This window comes from Cydia splendana, chromosome 26, assembly GCF_910591565.1.
Source record: "Cydia splendana chromosome 26, ilCydSple1.2, whole genome shotgun sequence".
NCBI lineage: Eukaryota > Metazoa > Arthropoda > Insecta > Lepidoptera > Tortricidae > Cydia > Cydia splendana.
Window position 1 is genome coordinate 8,586,711 of NC_085985.1, and position 20,388 is coordinate 8,607,098.

The following is a 20,388-nucleotide window of genomic DNA, read 5'->3' on the forward strand; positions in this document are numbered from 1 at the left end:
CAATACGATACCTAATGTGGTGTTTTCAAGTTCAATAATGTCGATGGCGCTTACGCCATTAACAACGATGAATACCAAAGTGGGTGCAGAGTTAGCTTAAACGAGCTCAAGTACCTTTGTACAGGTACAAATAAACATTCATAAAAATATATTTTTGAAAATAAATTATATTGGTGGGAGGGGGACGGGGTCAGCCTATTCTTATTATTTCTTACATAGTCGAGGGAGGGGGTCAAAAGCTGGCAAAAATGGTCTTACGTAATTAATGAATGGCGCCTTTAGTGTTACTATTGCTTGGAACTGCTAAAATTATAAATAAAGATAAGCATAATTAATACAAACTTCAGTGACTTAGGGCCGATACAGACGGACTACAACCCGACTGCAACTTGTATGGGAACTGCACGCCAATCGAAACGTCGGCGTCGTCGTGCAGTTCAGCAAAATGACCCAGTACCCTGGCAGTACCTAGTGGAACTCAGGTTTGGTGTAACAAAGGCACATTATGGTTTGGTCATCCGACTCATCTTGATGAGCACTTAGGAGAGTAGTACCCAAGATAGAGCCGATGCCGAACCCTGGCAGTACCTAGTGGAGCTCGGGTTTGATGCAACATACATAGACACACGCTGTTTTGGATATCCGACTCGTCATGATAATCACTGGGTAGATCAGTACTTTCAGTACCCAAGATAGCTGATGCTGAACCCTGACAGTGCCTAATGGAGCTCGGGTTTTATACAACATAGGCACACGCTGTTTTGGTCATGCAACTCGTCTTGATGAGAACTTAGGAAAGTAGTACCCAAGATAGAGCTGATGCTGAACCCTGGCTGTACCTAGTGGAACTCGATCAGGTTTGATGCAACATAGACACACGCTATTTTGGACATCCGACTCGTCATGATGAGCACTTGGGAGAACAGTACCCAAGATAGAACTCATGCTGAACCCTGGCAGTACCTAGTGGAACTCAGGTTTGTTGCAACATAGGCACACGCTGTTTTGGCCATCCGACTCGTCTTGATGAGCACTTAGGAGATTAGTACCCAAGATAGAGCTTATGCTAAACCCTGGCTGTACCTAGTGGAACTCAGGTTTGGTGCAACATAGGCACACGCTGTTTTGGTCATCTGACACGTCTTAATGAGAACTTGGAAGAGCAGTACCCAAGATAGAGCTGATGCTGGACCCTGGCTGTACCTAGTGGAACTGTGTGTGTTAGTTTATGTGCGGAGCAGCGTGATTACCGCCAGTAGGTGTCCAGACGGGATAGTTTTTCGATCAATTGTGTGGAGTGGACGCAAAAATAAATTCAAGAACATTGACTCGCTGACCCAACATTATGTAGGAAAGCCAGTTGGGTTCCTTACAAAAAGTACTGGGCGGCCGTGTAGGATGTAATAAGCACTTATGAAATTGTATATTACGTGTGGATGATATTGGCAATTTGATTTTGTCGTCTGGACACGTTTTTAAAGGACAAAGTAAAAGCTGTAACAGACAGGCGTACCGGACAGCAACCGGTTCGGTACGTTAAGGTAGAAAACCTCCGCGAGCCCTTACAAAGCGCTGCTTTTTGCTAGTTATTAGGTAATAGAAAAATATAAAATTTTATTCATCCGTGATTAATAAAACTAGAATTATAAATTAAATTATTTTCAAAAAATATATTAATTTGTTTTTATTTCAAGTAGAAACACTACTATATTTCAGTTTAGAATTAAGTACATATTTCTAGAGTCTGGCCAAGATAACCCTGCATAGCATTTGATAAAATATGGCAATATCATTATTAATGTCAAATATCTATGAAAATATGACATTTAAGTATAAGGGGTCATCCATTAATTACATCACGTTTAGGGGGACATATTGTGACGTCACTAACTTCATCTGTAACCGGAAGTTGTTTAATATTTTTTTATTTGCTGTACTTACCTACAGTTAAATAACAACTTTTTGCATTGATAATCGTTTATATTCATGTAATTTTTATTTGAATAGAATAGAATAGAAATACATTTATTTATGACTATGATTATCATTTGCAATCTGTCTCGTTTTAAAATATTCGTAACATTGCTTTCATTAAAATATATTTTTATTAAAATAATGATACCTAATTCGAATTACCGATTTCGTGAAAACAAAATTGCCAAATATGTGACGTGACACCAGGGGGGAGGGGTTTGCCAAATGTGACAAGAAAGGGGGAGGGGTCAAAAAATCATGAAATTTGTGTGACGTAATTAATGGATGCCACTCTTTGTGCCCCTAATGACACTCTTTCACTTTGTTCTTCAAAGTTAGATTAAGATTAGTAGTAGTAGTAGAGTAGGCCGACCCTAAATGAAATGGGAAGAGGCACGGAGAAAGAAGAGAGTAGTAGAGTCAACTCGACCGACCACTTACCATAAGTAAACAGAGCACAACGACTCGCAGTTTTAGTACCTACGATCACGGATTTAGCAAAAATAAACTTTATCGTGAAAGCTATAAAGATCACTGACAAACGTCACCGAAAAGCAACTATAGGCAATTGCAGCTCGATTTATACGACAATAACAAGTGAAACTGCCTGTAAAGTGGTATCCAGACGGGACTGATCAAATCGGTCGATTTGATCAGAAATGAAATTGGCGTCAATCTTAAATTTTAGATTTATGGTGATACGAGTATTAGAGCCCTCTAAATTGAAGAAATGCCCCAGAACGAAAATACTGGCCTCACAAATTGGTATTCTTGCGTCCGCACCTCATTTTATCGGTAATATCGGTCATTATCGGTGGTTGAATTGCGCGAGCCAAATTGGCGTTTGCGTCCGCACGTCCTGATTCGATCGGGCAATTTAATCAGATTGGTGAAAAATTTACTAGTCTGGATACGCCTTAATACGACAATAACAAGTGAAACCGCCTGTAAATACGTCTTGACGTCAACGCTAGTTTAATTTTGGATTAAAATACACAAATAAGAAAAGACGAAAAAAGATGCGCAAAATCACAGTGGCAATAAAAATGCGATTGAATTTCAGAAGTATTCGGTCAATATCACTTCGAGAAAATACCAGAGGATGGCCAGATTTGTATGGACACTGGACTATGAACTAATAAGAATAAGCGACATACCATTGGAATAGTAGTTTGTGTCACAAGGGATCAAAATGATATATTTCCGTCAAGGGCGTACATTGAATCCTGGGCGTAATGAGGGATTCAAGTGTTAACGCCCAAGACGAAATAATTTTGATACCGTGTGACACATGCTGCTGCTCACATCAACTATGAGGAAATTGTTATGTTCCAAAATATATATGTATTATTTTACCAAAAAAAAATAGTATGCATGAAAGAAAAAATCGTGTCCTAGATCAGAAAAGGACAACTTTATTGATTCCTCCTAGCAGGGAAGAAAAGTGCCACTTTGATCCCTCCTAGCGGGGAAGAAACAGCCCTTTTTCGAATAGGTGATGTGAAAAGGTTTTTTTATATACTCCATTTTTTTTGTATGGCGAGACTTGTCAAATCTGTTTAAAAAAAATGACACAAAAAAGAAAATAAATAAAAAACTAAAATATCGTGACACCAAATCATTCACAATAACAAAACATACATTAGTTATTTGTACAACAAGAGATCAAAGTTTGATATTTCTTCGAGTGCTTGTTTTGAGTCCCGTGCAAGCGAAAGATTCTATAATAGATTCACGAGCGTAGCGAGTGAATCTAATTTAGAATCTTGAGCGTAGTAAGGGATTCAAAAGCGCACGAGATGTAAATAACTTTGATCTCGTGTAGTACACAAAATTTTTCACCCTAAGCAGTGAGAACATACCTAGAGGGACAGAGATAATAGAACCCAAGTATCGAACTTGTATTAGACCCCGCATGTTGAAATGACATTTGACTATAAAGGTCACTTGAATGTCATTTTGTCTCACTCAGTGAGCAAAATCGCATTTTGCTCACTGTTTTTAAGAAGCAAAGTACCCTTGTTCGAGCTGCTGAGGTGAAAAGTATATTATATACCTATAGGTACAGTCTCTCTCAACACTTGAAATATTGTGAACCGCATGTTAGTTAAGTATAGGTAAGTGGTATAATATACATATGTTCTCTGTGAGATACATTTATGGAAGCATCTGTATTTAAGGCCATTTATGTTATTTTAAGTTTATGTTCATCCCATGTATGTTTTTCTGTGTTATCTCCTCAATAAATAAATAAACCTTAATGATCTGCGACACATGAACTTAGTATCGAAAAAAACTATACAGTCACGATTGTTCACACTACTTTTGCGGTGATAACTTGTAAACAAACCGCCATATTGAAATTGTCTCTGAATGATGAATTTACTTATGTTTACATAGTTAGCAAGTTCCATAGAATGACACTTTGTTTACCTTCTTTGGGTATCACCAAAAACCCCACAATTACACAAAAGGCAACAAAGAACACTGTCCACATTGGCAAGTGGCCAGACCACTGTCGATGCACCCGTCTATTTCGGACAAGGAAGTTTGACACCCGCTTGATTGCCTTCGTACGCTTGCAATTAAAAACAATGCGTACTTGAGCCAAATGGGTCAGTATGGGGAATCTTAAAATATAAGATAATTAAGACGAAATTGCGATATGATGCTACGTTTAACATTTGTATGACTTTTTATTTTGGTTTTCAAAGATTACGATGACTCTATTACGATGTTTTTGTATACCGGGTGTGCAATTGACGTTGCTTGTCACGCTTTATACATAACAAAATTGGCAATACATTGCGTCTTAGAATAAACTTTAGTGTTCTAAAAATCGAAATACCTACAGGCTATTTTTAAAAGTTGTTGATCAAATGTTGGTTCGCACAGTTTGAAATTTTTGCTCGTGTTACAGGCCACACCGGTAGATTGTGCATATTGTATAATGTATATATACTTATTTTATTAATAGATTATAGTGTTAAGTAACTATAAACGCCTTTCGAGCCATGCTTCTATTGTGGTTACACGGATGACAGTCAAAGGACCGGCAGTAAGTGCGTTTCTTCTCTCTCTCTCTCTCTGTGTTCGACGTATAAGGATCTGTACTCACGTTCGATCTCCTGGTCTCTATGCTCTATCTCCTTCCTGTACGTCGCTATCAGGTCCCGCGCCCGCTCTGCTTCGCCACTGCGAGAGTCCGCTAGTTCTGCTAAAGTAGTGTCTTCTTTTTCGCTTACTCACGTTCGATTTCCTGGTCTTTATGCTCTATCTCCTTTCTGTAAGCCGCTACGAGGTCCCGCGCCCGCTCCGCTTCGCCACTGCGAGTGTCCGCTAGTTCTGCTAAAGAAGTGTTGTCTTTTTCACTTACTCACGTTCGATTTCCTGGTCTCTATGCTCTATCTCCTTTCTGTAAGCCGCTATGAGGTCCCGCGCCCGCTCCGCTTCGCCACTGCGAGTGTCCGCTAGTTCTGCTAAATAAGTGTTTTCTTTTTCGCTTACTCACGTTCGATTTCCTGGTCTCTATGCTCTATCTCCTTCCTGTACGCCGCTATGAGGTCCCGCGCCTGCTCCGCTTCGCCACTGCGAGTGTCCGCTTGTTCTGCTAAAGAAGTGTTTTCTTTTTTGGTTACTCACGTTCGATTTCCTGGTCTCTATGTTCTATCTCCTTTCTGTAAGCCGCTATGAGGTCCCGCGCCCGCTCCGCTTCGCCACTGCGAGTGTCCGCTAGTTCCGCTAGCGTCGCCACCTGCGTCTGGAACTTGCTTTCCTGGGACACCAGGGTTTTCCTGGAACGAGAAAGTAAATTATTTATACATAAATAAAAATCATACAACCGAATTGATAACCTCCTCCTTTTGAGATTTGGAAGTCGGTTAAAAAAGTAAATTAACGTAGGGGGCTGTCCATAAATTACGTCATCGATTTTTGACGATTTTGGACCCCCCCCCCCCCTATAATCATCCAAAAATCGTGCTTCAAATGACCCCATTTCCTCCTACTTCATGCTACCGTCATCCGATGTCCAGACCCCCCCCCCCCCTAATTTGAAATGACGTAATTTATGAATAGCCCCTAGGTGCCTTATACGGTATTCAATGACTTTGTAACAGGTAAAGTACAAACCGAATCAGTTTATTTTGGTTTGTAATTTAAAATAGTACTTACTTATACCGAAAATCGTAATTCAAGACCAAAAAACGTAAGACAATGTTGCCACTTTTTACTAGCGCGTCTTGTATTTATGTAAAAATAAGTATTTAAAAGTATTTTTTTTAATCGTACGAAGAAAATTACCCATAAATAAATTATCATAGCGTGTTTATTTATAAAAAGGAATTTTCTATTTTACAAACAAATTATTGCAGTGGCAGCATTGTCTTACTTTTTTTGGTCTTGAATTACGATTTTCAGTTTAGTGTGTAGAGATGCAACGGATAGTTGTTTGGCCGGATACCGGATGTTCGGCCTAACCATCGGCCGAATATTCGGCCTCAGGACACAAGTGTGAAGTAGAGGAAAACCCAGACACAGTTACTTAATTTGATCAAGCGAAAGAAAATGTAGTAAGGGGTCGTAACGTGTCGCACCAAAAAGTCAAAGAGAAAAAAAGAAAAGAAAAGAAAGAAAAGTCAAAGAGAAAAGTCATGATAGGAAAAGGTCCACCGACAAAAGAATAACTTTTAAGTTCGTTATGATACTTATGATTAATGATTTTATCTCATTTTGACGACCAACGTAATGACTAATATGAGTAATATGGATAAGCCTATAAAAAAAACCGGGCAAGTGCGAGTCGGACTCGCGCACGAATGGCTCCGTACCATAATGCAAAAAACGGCAAAAAAAAACGGTCACCCATCCAAGTAATGACCCCGCCCGACGTTGCTTAACTTCGGTCAACGTCACGTTTGTTGTATGGGAGCCCCACTTAAATCTTTATTTTATTCTGTTTTTAGTATTTGTTGTTATAGCGGCAACAGAAATACATCATCTGTGAAAATTTCAACTGTCTAGCTATCACGGTTCGTGAGTACAGCCTGGTGACAGACGGACGGACGGACAGCGGAGTCTTAGTAATAGGGTCCCGTTTTACCCTATGGGTACGGAACCCTAAAAAGCATACCTACCATGTAATACTTTCGTCGGAAAAATGCTACCGTTGTCCGATCATTAGTGATGACGTTCAAAATCTTTTCATTTTAAGAGCTGCATTCGCAAGCGTTGACGTGTATAATGAGAATTTAACTGCACTAGTGGGTGGGTCGTTTCCCACGTAGTTTTACGATTCTGGATTTTTAGAAAAAACATATCTAGGAAATCGGGGCTTCCGGTTGCTTTAATCAAATCATAATAAACAGTGCTGTGGTTGTTTGGAGCAGTGCATGGTGGCCGATTGGGTCTGACGTCAGATTTTCCTTAAAAATCCTGGTGGCTTGTACCAATGAGTTTTTCGGAACAGCAGTGGGACGTACATAGGCTGAATACGAAGTTAACCCGTGCGAAGCCGGGGCGGGTCGCTAGTTATCTATAGAATTTTAGCCTTCAGATTAATCTATAAATATCTTACGAACTAGCCTAAACATTTTAAAGTCAGTGAAGTCTAACCAGATGCCTAATACACTTGAAAGTAGCATTTGAAATAGCAAGCTATTAAAATACCAGTCGAACTGACAGCCATAGACATGATCATGGTCTAATAAAACATGGTCTTCCATTCCCAGAGTGACACGGGCCTACGTCACAATAACATTGCCACTTTATTTCAACATAACATGTTACATGGGTACATTATACCTATGGTTAATAAGTTAAAATATTTCTTTATAATTTTATAATTTTCATTTATATGTATTTTAGCTTAAATTTTACAATAACACGTCATTTTTAATTACTCGTTAGCAATATCTTCCGATTCACGAAAGAAATTTCAGACTTTCGGGTAATTCTGTTTATACTACTGGCAACACAGGATAGCGCTGTGCACATTTGACAATTCGGATCTAGATAACTTCATGCCCTGACCGTCATCCTTGTCGAACGCGTGTTAATTGTTATTTCCTTCTCGCTCAGTGTCAGCAGTCGCAGTGTTTTCCAAACTTTTCACGCCGTAAGCTTGGTAATTAATGTGTAACTGTGAATTAGTTTTTCAAACGTTTGTCTTGTATAGATAAATAAAGTTTAATTTAATACATTAGATTTGTTTTATTTTACTATGTTTCTACATGAATAACTTAAAATTAATGCCGTTAAAATAATTTTCACCGTTGGTTAAAATTCTCCCACATCTCAAAGTTTGAGAACCTGTAAACAGCATGATGACGTAGGCGCGTGTCAGTTAGGTCATACGCGAATCTCGGAATGGAGTACCAGGCGGAGTATATTATTATACCATGGACATGATATGATAATGTTTAACGATAATATAGGTATACCTATCTATACTATATTACAACAGGGTGCGTAGCCAACATGCCACGTGTTTATGGTCCGTAGCGAACGAAACGTAACTGTCACTGTCGCACTAAGGCCCCGTTCGCACGGCAGCTTTTTCGACGCGCGTTAAAAAAGCGTTTGAATGACACAAATGTATTACCATGTACGTATTCACACGAAGGCGGTTTTTAAGCGCGGCGCTTTTTTATCGAGCACTGTTCGATTTTCGGCGTAGAGCGTTGGCCGTTAATTGAATTGATCGTACGGAATTCCGTGTATCTGTTCTCACAAGCGTTAAAAAAGCGCCGGCGCTGCTGTCAGTTGGCTGTCAAGTGTCAATTTTTGGTGTCAATCCTCAAAATTATTATTAGTTTCACCTTAAAAATGTCAACTTATGCTTACTAATTCCTGAAATATTCAAGTTATATTCAAATAATACGTCGTAATAGCAAATAAAGTATGGCTTTGCTGAAATGCGTACGTGGCAGTACGACTCACAAGTGATTTTTAAGCGTTCAATTATGAACACAAATATTAGAAACGGTAAAAAGCACCAACATCGGGTTTGCGAATGAGGCCTACAATTATTGTAATATGGAAGAGTGATAAAGAGAGCCAGAGCGTTTCGTTGTCGTAGCGCAAGCGATTGTTACCTTGGCTAGGCCCCCTGTAGGTAATAGGTACGACAAAGTGCTCAATAATAAATAAATAAAATAAAATAAATAAATATTATAGGACAATTTTACACACATATAATACAAAGCAGCAAATATGACGTTCTAAACTTCGAAAGTAAAACAAAACACTGTATTTAAAACATTAAACAAATGCTCCTCAATTAATAAACTAATAATTGAATATAGGTAATCCAAATAGATTATACTTACAAGATTATTTTGCCTGATCTTTAGGAAATCATCTTGTGATTAGAACCCACATACCCGGATTAAACACCCTAAACTGAAAATCGTAATTAAATTCCAAAAAAAATAAGACAATGTTGCCACTTTTTACTAGTGCGTCTTGGTATTTATGTAAAAATAAGTAAATAAAAGTACTTTTTTAAATCGTAGGAGTAAAAGTACCAATAAATAAATTATCTTAGCGTGTTTATTTATAAAAAGGAAATTACTATTTTACAAACAAATTATTGCAGTGGCAATATTTTCTTACTTTTTTTGGAATTTAATTACGATTTTCAGTTTAGCGTCTGGGTTACATTTAATTTTAGGCTTAGGTACGTTTAATAGGTACTTATAACAATATGGTCCTTCGGGCCAGACTATTTAAGATTCTTATCAAGATTTAAGCTGAGGATTTTCTTACACTAGCAACCCGCCCCGGCTTCGCACGGGTTGACAAATTATACAACTAAACCTTTCTCAAGAATCAGTCTATCGATAGGTGAAAACCGCATTAAAATCCGTTCAGTAGTTTTTGAGTTTATTGCGAACAAACAAACACACAAACAGACAGACGCGGCGGAGGACTTTGTTTTATAAGGTGTAGACAGTGATTAAGATATACAGTTAGCAACAAATAGATAGTGACGGCAGGCGTGGCTCACTCCGCGATTTCGTCGCTTTGCTACAGGTAGCTAAAAGTACATCCGTTCCACACCAATTTTGGGGAAAGCGATAAGCCGCACGTGGCGCTGTCGCCACCTAGCGGCCATATCTGTGCTGATCGTAACAGACGCGTTTTGTTAGAGAGTGAGTCTTCTATACCTAGTACTATTATTTATTCTGTGGTGACGGCCAAATTGGCCAAATATATCGGAACACCTCCTTATTTATGTGGTAACAAAGGTGTATATATACCATATCTGATATCTTTGGCCACTTTGAATGTCACTATCTACTTTAAGTATGTTGACTGTGCCACCATTGCGTAATTGTAAAAGTTGTGTATAAAAACTTTGAAGCGGACTAATACGTATTATGCCGCCAGAGTGCAGCACTAATTTGTTTAGTAAACCATAGAGTAACTTAAACATACTAGGCCTTAAACAGTTCTTTGACAAGTTTTCACTATGACATTGGTGCATCAAGGCGGTTTGTTCACAGGCGGCCTACCGCGAAACGCGAAAATCGAAATTTCTTTATCTGCCACTCTATCGATCATGCAAGAGTGATAGCGAGGCAGAAACAAAACCTTTGGATTGTCGTGTTTCACGGTAGGCCATGTGATTGGCCTAGTGACGCCCTCTACGCAGTGTTTTGCGTAATTTTCCCTATTGTAATTACTGACACTTTTGGACGGGAGCTAAAATTAAATAGTGATTCAAGAGGTGTTGGCGGGATTTGCGTCAAACTTAAGTCCTTGAGGCGTAAAAAGGTCGGGAAACGCGTATTTCCATACCATTGTCTATGATTAATTACTAACCTAAAGTAAGGTAAACGTACTAGTGCTCGACATGCTAATGCCCAATAGAGGACACCTTGCTGTCACCTCTATTGACAATGACTTAAGTTTCAAGATGACATGTACTGGGACCGCGCAGCCGTAGAGTACCAGTAAGTTTACCTTACATAATAGATTTTAAAACTAACAAAAAAACGTTTAAAAAGATAGCCCACCATTAAAAACCTCCTCTTTCAAAGACGGTCAAATTAAAATCGAGCCTGTAACCACGTTCTAAATATATTTTTAATATTTATTATTCTTATCAAAATACTTGAAAAATAGTAAAATAAAGATTTTCAATACCGCTATATCCGATTATAACTAAACTGAAAATATTATAAATAAGACTATAAGAACTGAATCACAAAATACATACCTAGAGGTACCTACATTTTTTAGGGTTCCGTACCCAAAGGGTAAAACGGGACCCTATTACTAAGACTTCGCTGTCCGTCCGTCCGTCCGTCCGTCTGTCACCAGGCTGTATCTCACGAACCGTGATAGCTAGACAGTTGAAATTTTCACAGATGATGTATTTCTGTTGCCGCTATAACAACAAATACTAAAAACAGAATAAAATAAAGATTTAAATGGGGCTCCCATACAACAAACGTGAGTTTTGACCAAAGTTAAGCAACGTCGGGAGTGGCCAGTACTTGGATGGGTGACCGTTTTTTTTTTTTTTGCTTTTTTTTTGTTTTTTTTTATATGGTACGGAACCCTTCGTGCGCGAGTCCGAGTCGCACTTGCCCGATTTTTTTTTTATAAGTGGGAACCTGTAATTGGCTCTGTAAATCTATTGTAGCTTTTAGAAATGTTTATACTTAGCTGTTGGTTTTCCATGCATGTAAATAAAAAAAAAACCGGGCAAGTGCGAATCGTACTCGCACACGAAGGGTTCCGTACCATTATCTATAAAAACGGTCACCCATCCAAGTACTGACCCCGCCCGACGTTGCTTAACTTCGGTCAAAAATCACGTTTGTTGTATGGGAGCCCCACTTAAATCTTTATTTTATTCTGTTTTTAGTATTTGTTGTTATAGCGGCAACAGAAATACATCATCTGTGAAAATTTCAGCTGTCTAGCTATCACAGATCACGAGATACAGCCTGGTGACAGACGGACGGACGGACGGACGGACGGACAGCGGAGTCTTAGTAATAGGGTCCCGTTTTACCCTTTGGGTACGGAACCCTAAAAATGGTATAAAATAAAGTGTTTTTCACGATAAACTCAAAAACTACTGAACGGGTTTTCATTATGTTTAATTAATTAATAAGACTTATGTAATTATTGTAATTTAATCATGATAGTTTTACTTTGTTGTTTAGTAATAATTATTTATTTTAATTTTAATGTGTTGTTTTTATTTTATAATATGCTTTATTTCTAACTTGTTTTAAGTGTACTTAATCATGTCAGTACCTATTGCCAGTAAACAATGTGAAATCGGTAATTTTCAGACGATATCGATATCTAAACATCATTAACTAAAACGTATCGGATCACCACTCTGTGGTTGTTTGTTTTTTCGCGCGCTTTTTTGACGTTTCAAGGGCGCCATATTTGTTTAGTCTCGCTAATGAGTGGTAACAAGGCTGAAAACTGTGCTAATTTTAATTGACGTGACGTTAAAAAGGAAGTATAGCACGTGATCCATACAAAAAGAGAAAACGTTTTTCCACTTCTAAATATTCTCCATGAGTTTTTAGTATGTTATTGACACAATAAAAAACTAGGTTTATAGGTTTTCCTTTTTTCAAAATTTGCGATACGAAAAAATATTAAAAAAAGCGAAACCTATAAACCTAGAATATATTATGCTGAAGCGATCAACATCGAAATCAAAGTGATATGTTAAGATTTAGTAAGTGGATAATTTTCTCCTGAAATGGAATTTGTATGAAAAAGTACCTTTTGTCAGTAGCTATAAGGATTCCTAGTCTATGCTATAAGGTAAACGTACTAGTCCTCGACATGCTAATGCCCAATAGATGACACCTTGCTGTAGATGACATGTACTGGGACCGCGTCGAGCACCAGTACGTTTACCTTACTTCCCTCTTAAGATCAGGCAGGTATCCGGAGAATATGTATTGAGGGTTCCGGAGTCTTAATTGTACCTACTTTTTACTCTAGGAATATAAATAATTTAACTAGTGACTCTGTGAGTATGTATATGCACAGATATGTATATTGTATGCATATGATATGAATCAAATAAATATCGATACCGTAAAATGGGGTGAGTAGGGATGAAATCGAAGTTCAAACCTGGATAAAAGTTTAATTTTATACGTGGCACATTGATTTATATACAAAAAAAGTGTTCCGGATGTATGAATTTTAGTTTGTCAATGATAATTTGTTTCATTTCATAACTTTAGAGATAAACACGAAATAGTAGGAAATCCCAGCTCACCCCGTAGGAGTTGGGATGACGAGGGATTACCTACTAAGGTGAGTTTTGAAAATTGTTGGAACGACACTTTGACATTATAATAGCTTGATTTGTTATTAGAATATATAATTTACGTAGCAGTAGCCTGTAAAAACCAATTCACCCCTCTGTCATCCCTCCTCACCCCATTCATAACCCACCTGCCCTCGTAATTCCTACTCACCCCATTTTACGGTATACGTATAAAATTTAAGCACGTGCTAAACGTATTTCCAATGATTACCTTCGGTTCTTTATTTACCTACGAGTACTTTACTGCGCGTGCGACGAAGTAGATTAAATTTATCTATTGACGAGTGACGAGGTTGACATGCGCCATGATTTGCGCGTTAAAACACTTACAATATAATACAATACAATTCTCTTTAATTACACAATCAGCGGAATCTCAAAATAAATTGTTAGCGGGGTTTTGAACGTGCCCTGACTGACAGCGTAGTTGTCATCGGGCCACTCTGTCAAGATGGCTTCCCGCGAAAAGGACGGTAGCGTCGGTCTATGCATTGTCGTGTATCCAGTTCAAATTAAATCGTTTACTCAAGACCGGTGCGTTTCACTGTTATTAAAATATACCTAGAAACACACACACACACATATAAAGTGTCATTCTATGGAACTTGCTAACTATGTAAACAAAAGTCCCTAGTAAATTCATCATTTTTGATAGGTACAATATGGCGGTTTGTTTACATAGTTAGCAAGTTCCATAGAATGACACTTTATATGTCAATAGCCAGAGAGGACAATGGGGACAACGAAGCGGTCGTTCACGACCATCTTAAAAGTTTTTTTTTGTACAAGTACCTATAAATCGTTGTTACTGTAGTAATTGTTTTTTCACCACACCAGGGGCCGATTTTTGAATTTCGATCGCTCGATTTCTCACTCGAAAATCGGTGGAAAACGGCGAAATGCTAATTTTTGAAATACGAGCGATAGAAATTTGGAATCTATTGGTATTGACCACTCGATTTCAATTCTATTAGTAGAATTTAAATGCCTAGTAGTGGAGATATTATTTAACGAAATACACGAAATCGAGTGGTCGAAATTCAAAAATCGGCCCCCAGCTCGAAAAGGCTTACTTTGCACTTCAAAAACTGATAGCAAAGTTGCATTTTATTCACATGTGAGGCAAAGTAATCAAATGCAAATTTTGAGTGGTTTTCGTATGTTTGCTAATAGAATTGACTTTTAAATGATGATTTTGGATGATAAATATAATAATAACATTCATTTTGGATTTGATTTGGTTTGATTTTGTTTGATATTTTATTTACATTTATTATTTGCTTCGGGTTGGTGTGATGAAAAATTTTGTGTTTCACTCGGGGGCAAATTTTGTTTAACCCTCGTGCTTTGAAACCCTTGCAACGCTCAAGATTCCATTTTTCGAACCACTCGCTACGCTCGTGGTTCAATTTTGGAATCTTTCGCTTGCTCGGGTATCAATATTAGCACGAGCGGTTAAACAACAACTTTGCCCCCGAGTGAAACAAATAACTATTTCTATTTTATTTATAAAACAGAAACTCTGCATGGCATATATTTTTTATTTATTTAAGCCTTTATTTTTCCTTATAGTTTGACATAATAGAAGTTTTCTAATAGTCTTGTTGTTTATTTTACTATATTAAGGACCCCTGTCGGGTATATAGGCCTCCTCCATATTTTTCCACCTTTCTCTGTCTTTAGCCTTGATTAGCCAATTTTCTCCAGCTGTGGCTATGATATCCCTGGACCATCTTGTTATGGGTTTTCCCACCTTCCTTTTGCCATGGGGTCCTGGCCACTTTGTGACTTGCATGGCATTAGCAATGACAAAGTGTGTAACAAAATATCATCATAAATATCAAAATTCTGTGAAAATATGATGTTTAACATATTTGTTCTGTTGAAGTTGGTACAGAGTTCTAGCTTATAACCTCAAAGCGCTCAAAATGGACCCCTGCCCCGAGGGGGACCAAAGACAGAGAGACCGACCGTGAGCACAGGCCTCTATGCGTCCAATTCGATGAATTTGCCAATACAATTCTATAAAAGTTTTTTTTATTGGTACTTGCCGCCTACCGTCCCAGATGTTTCTTCAACTGGATATAAATCATTTATATATCCGACATAAGGTACCTAGGTACAGTCAACTGTAAAAATATGGGTGTAAAAATCATGTCAAAAATATGACCCATAATTCTTATGTCAATGAATTAAGAACTATGGGACATATTATTGAGTAAGTTTTCTACACCCATATTTTTACAGTTGACTTTACTTTGGTATCCTTGGATTGAGGCGTCTCCCTTTTAACTACTAAGCTCTGTTTTTAGATCCCAGGTAAAAAAATACAGTTAATGTCAGATTTTCTACACAATTAACAATTATATTCTGACATAAAAGCAAATATTAGTAAGAACTAGCGACCCGCCCCGGCTTCGCACGGGTTCCGCAAAACCTTAACTTATAAACATAAAACTTCCTCACGAATTATTCTATTAATAGGTGAAAACCGCATGTAAATCCGTTCAGTAGTTTTTGAGTTTATCGCGAACATCATACCGTCGGCCTAATTCGCAAACCTCGTAACTCAATCTGACCAAATTTTACAGGAGGCACAAAAAACTTAATTACCAACAATTTTGCATGAAGACTTGCTTAGTTTTTTTTACATAATGTTAAGTTAAATTTAACCGTCAGATTGTTAAAACCAATTTTTGTTTAAATCACCTGAACCTGGAAAATTTGGAGTTACTTACGAGTTTTTCTTGAAAATTTTCGAAAGTTAATCGGGAGTTAAGAGTTTTGCTATAAAAATCCTTGAAAATAGAGGATAATCTTTTGATCTGAACAAGGTAATTGTGGATCAAAAAATATATTATTTTATTAAACTTTAAACAGAAAAGCCTCTTTACGCAAAACTGACGTGCAGTCACAACGCCATTGCAGACTGTACTGAAGGGAGTGGCGGGGGGGAGATACGAGTTATTCCTTTTACAAAATAGCGGTCGGAAGTTGCGAGGTTTTCTATTTTGCTTTTTAAACGTAAACGGTTTATTTTTGGTATTTAAGAGTTTTGCCGTTAGATGCGTTCAGAAAAGTACTATCTAAAAGTGTCAAAACATGATTTAAAAAAAAAATGGAGTTACGAGGTATGCGAATTAGGCCGACGATACAAACAGGCAGACGCGGCGGGGGGACTTTGTTTTACAAGGTGTAGTTGATAAGTACCATCAGTCATCTGTACCGATTTATTTGCCAGTTAGTTAACAACGATATAATAAAGAAGGTATTTGGGAAATTTGTTTTAACCGTAACGTCGATTTGAACACCGCAGATCGGTATAGGTATAGGTACATCTGATTTAAGGATGACTCACGCTAGACCGGGCCGTGACCGGACCGAGGCGTCCGACATGTCATTTTCAATGACGGCTGATCGGTGATCACGTGGTAGTTTCCATAGAGACCGGCCCGGTCTAGCGTGAGTCATCCTTTAAGAGCCTGCATTAAAGCTTATTAAGCATTAATCCTATTAGCCTTATTAAGCTTACTGTGGGACCTAATCAATTTGTGTAATAATGTCCTTTAATAATATTTATATTTATTTTATTAATCAGATAAACGTTTGTTCAATCTAACAAGGCGTTAATAAATAATCGTTTATTCCTATCAATCATTTTAACGTTTTTGTTTGTTAAAAAGAGACAAATTTTAAGCTTACCCATATCCCATTTTTAAGGGTCAAACAGATCACTGTGTTATGTCTTTCCTGTAGACATACACAAGAGTTAAGGGCTATATATAAAGGTTAATTTTCTTATTTAACCCTTATCCAGGTGGAAAGGTCCTCCTTTTATTTGAAGAACTATGATAAAATCATTACTTACATACCCACAAGCTGTTAACTAATATTGCCCACAGGAGAGAAAAATGTACAGTTCGCGCGAACACACTAGTTTTCTCTCCTGTGGGCAATAGTTAACAGCTTGTGGGCATGTAAGTAATGATTTTATCATAGTTCTTTAAATAAAAGGAGGACCTTTTCACCTGGATAAGGGTTAAATAAGAAAATTAACCTTTATAGCCCTTAACTCTCGTGTATGTCTACAGGAAAGACATAACACAGTGATCTGTTTGACCCTTAATCTTTTTTAAAATAACATATGATACAAGTTAGCATAAAATACCTATTAGTATATAATTCGCCTAAAAAACTAAATGTAGGTGTAAAGGTAACGTTCCGTTACTGTCAATTTGCATCGTAAAATCAATGGCAATCCCAGTTGACAGTAAAGGGATGATTGATTAACAGTCCGCCGGACGGTATCGGCCTGTCAGTTGTTCGGAACTGTCAAAATTTTGTTCTAACTGACAGGCCGATACCGTCCGGCAGACTGTTAATCAGTGGGCTCCTTAACGTCGCGACGGTAGTTTCAGCTGTCGTCGTTGGAAATGGAACGTCACCTTTAAAATACTGGATGGGAATAAATTAATTTTTTGGTAAATTTTCTTTGCCCTTGCGCGGGCATTAACCTATTTCTGATTGAATAGATGCCATAATAATTTTTTTTTTATATCTATTAGAATACCCACAACTGAAAATAAAATCGCTTGACCCTAATAGACCTGTATATAGTGTTCCTAATATATAGTGTTCCTTTTTCTATACAGAAAAATGGAAATAAATATTGATGGCCTTTACCTGAGAGGGGGTTCTTGCTTAATTCACCTAGTCTAAAAAAAAAACAAATAACAATACGTACCTAACATTAAGTGACCAAACATTTACTAAAAACTGACTATTAGAAAATTAAATACATCAATTGTATTGTAGATTTTTTTCATGTTTAACATTGTAATATACAAGAAAGGCTTGTTTATTTTTATTTTATTAAAGACAAGGCCTTGCAGTATGATCACAAAGTTGCGTAAGAACCTAGCTATCCGCAAATAGTACCAGAGAAAGTGATTGTTAAAATAAACCACAACTATTATTATGCGTTCATTTCGCTCTACATTTCCACATCCGTGCATTCTATTTTAAAATAACCGCAGCCGGCTCTAATATAGCGCATAATCCCTTTAAATTAGGTCACTGTCAACTCGAATAAACAAAATGCCTGCAGAAATCCGCGTATTACGATTATGACTTCCCGTAGAATGAACTAAATTATTAAAATACTCACTTGTCATCTTCTGCATCTTCTGTGTCGTCAAACTCTACGCTAACTTCTTCTTCTTCTTCTTCTATTATCTCTATTATTTCTTCTTCACTCTCACTGACCTCGCCCTCACTCTCACTTTCACTTTCACTTTTCACTACACTAGTCTCGTCATCCTGCTTATCACTATCTATGAATCCACTGTCACTGTTATCACTAGATATTCTTTTGAGTTCGTCCACAACTTTAATAGTTAATGGTTCTTCGTTTTCGTTAATGTTTATTATTGTTTTATTTTCATTTTCGTTTCTTGATACAACTACACCGCCTAGAAGTTCGTCATTGTCTGGCAGAGAATCTTCTAGATATTCCTCGTCTTCTTCTGATGTTAGAGATTCAAAGGATGAGTTATCGTCATCGGTCTGCTGTTCACCATCATCGAAAATGATATGTTTTCGAAATGTGACGCGCTTTTTTCCGCAATCGGACCTGTCATCGTCTGAGCATCCTTCAGTGTCAGATTTGGGCAGTTTTAAATTCGACTTCTTTTTAAATGCAGGCGACTCTTCATCTTTAGAATCTAAGCTCACTTTATCGTTTTCTTTTTCCAGAAGTTTCTCCAGTTCACCTTGGAGCTCGGCTTTGTAGTTGTTATTGTTTGTTTTGTGTGTATCGTCGACGGTTTCGTAGACATGCTGTTTGCTGTCGTTGGCTCCCATGTCCTTGATCTCATCGATGGTGCAGTCTATGCTGCGCGCGATCTCCCGCAGCAGTGCCTCGGCGTGGCGCTTCTCCGAGTCATCGGGCGCGTCGGACACGTACACAAGCGACACGTGTTTCTCGGGACGGGCGTACTTTTGCAGGACGAGCGCCTTCACGAACTCCGCGGGATCTGCGTCAGTCGACTGAGCCGGAGTATTTCTGGCTACGACGTCATCTTTCAGCTTCGGATCGCAATCGGACAAGCTTCGTTGCAAATTGCAGGGCGTCTCTTTCTGCGGGCTCACGCGGCAAGACTCCGCACGCGCGGTTTTTCTTTTGTTTTTCTTTCGTTTCCCCGCCATGATTTCAAAGATGGCGCCGACGCCCGACTTCTGATTGTAATTCGTTTCGGGTATGAGTAGGTTCACTACATCTTTTCTGAGCGTGTCGTTCGTTGGGCTATTCTCGGGCGACCGAGAGTCGACTGAGGTGTGCTCGGGGGCGCCGACGTCGCTCGGCAGTTTCCGCGGGGCTTCGCGCTCGGCCTTCCCGCCTTTTCGTTTGAATATTTTGAACATGCTGGATCGGTCCAGCGCGTTCGACGCGCGAATATTAACTGTTAACAGAATTCGCGAAAGGCGTCATGTTATTTATGTGCTGGAAGGAAACATAGTATGCGATGTGTTGTTATTGGGATTATTTTGGCAATAATTCAGTTTTAATTACGTTTTATGATACTACATATAGCTAGTTTCCATACCAACATGTTACTATAAAAATAGCTGTTCTAGAATGAATCATAAAGGGCCTAGACAGCATTTGACACTCAGCCATTAAATTCGACAGTCAACCTTCATTTTCTATGAATCATATCGTAACATTAGCAAAGGTTTTGAAATATTGCAGCATATAGGGGCAGTTCAAAAAGTTCTGCCCCCTATTCTGAGGGCCTACCTCAAACACTGAAGTTCGCTACACTCTGTATCTTTAGGTATTTAAATAAAAGTAAACAAATAATTTGTACATTTTCGGGTAGTTACAACATTTATTGGTTAACCAACCAAATACAAAACCACTTGGATCTGTCACTGAACAACCAGGGGCCTATTGCATAACAAACTACAACTAATATTACAAGCGGAACTCCTTATTTAATAAGTGAAATTAGAAAAGGAGTTCCGCTTGTAATATTAGTTGTAGTTTGTTATGCAATAGGCCCCTGGGCCCAGTTTTATAAAGTTACAAG

General features: G+C 38.1%; 1 protein-coding gene across 1 annotated transcript in view; it reads right to left on the reverse strand.

The window, feature by feature from the left end:
* The window catches only part of LOC134803421 (myosin-7B), a 46,634-nt gene extending 26,847 nt beyond the window's left edge, over positions 1 to 19,787 (reverse strand). The window contains exons 1-2 of the mRNA XM_063776241.1: positions 18,465 to 19,787; positions 5,617 to 5,768 (exon numbers count right to left, since the gene is read on the reverse strand). Coding sequence (XP_063632311.1) covers positions 5,617 to 5,768; positions 18,465 to 19,720 — 1,408 coding nt within the window. The 5' untranslated portion in view covers positions 19,721 to 19,787. The remainder of the gene's footprint in view (positions 1 to 5,616; positions 5,769 to 18,464) is intronic.
* Positions 19,788 to 20,388: the final 601 nt, after the last annotated feature.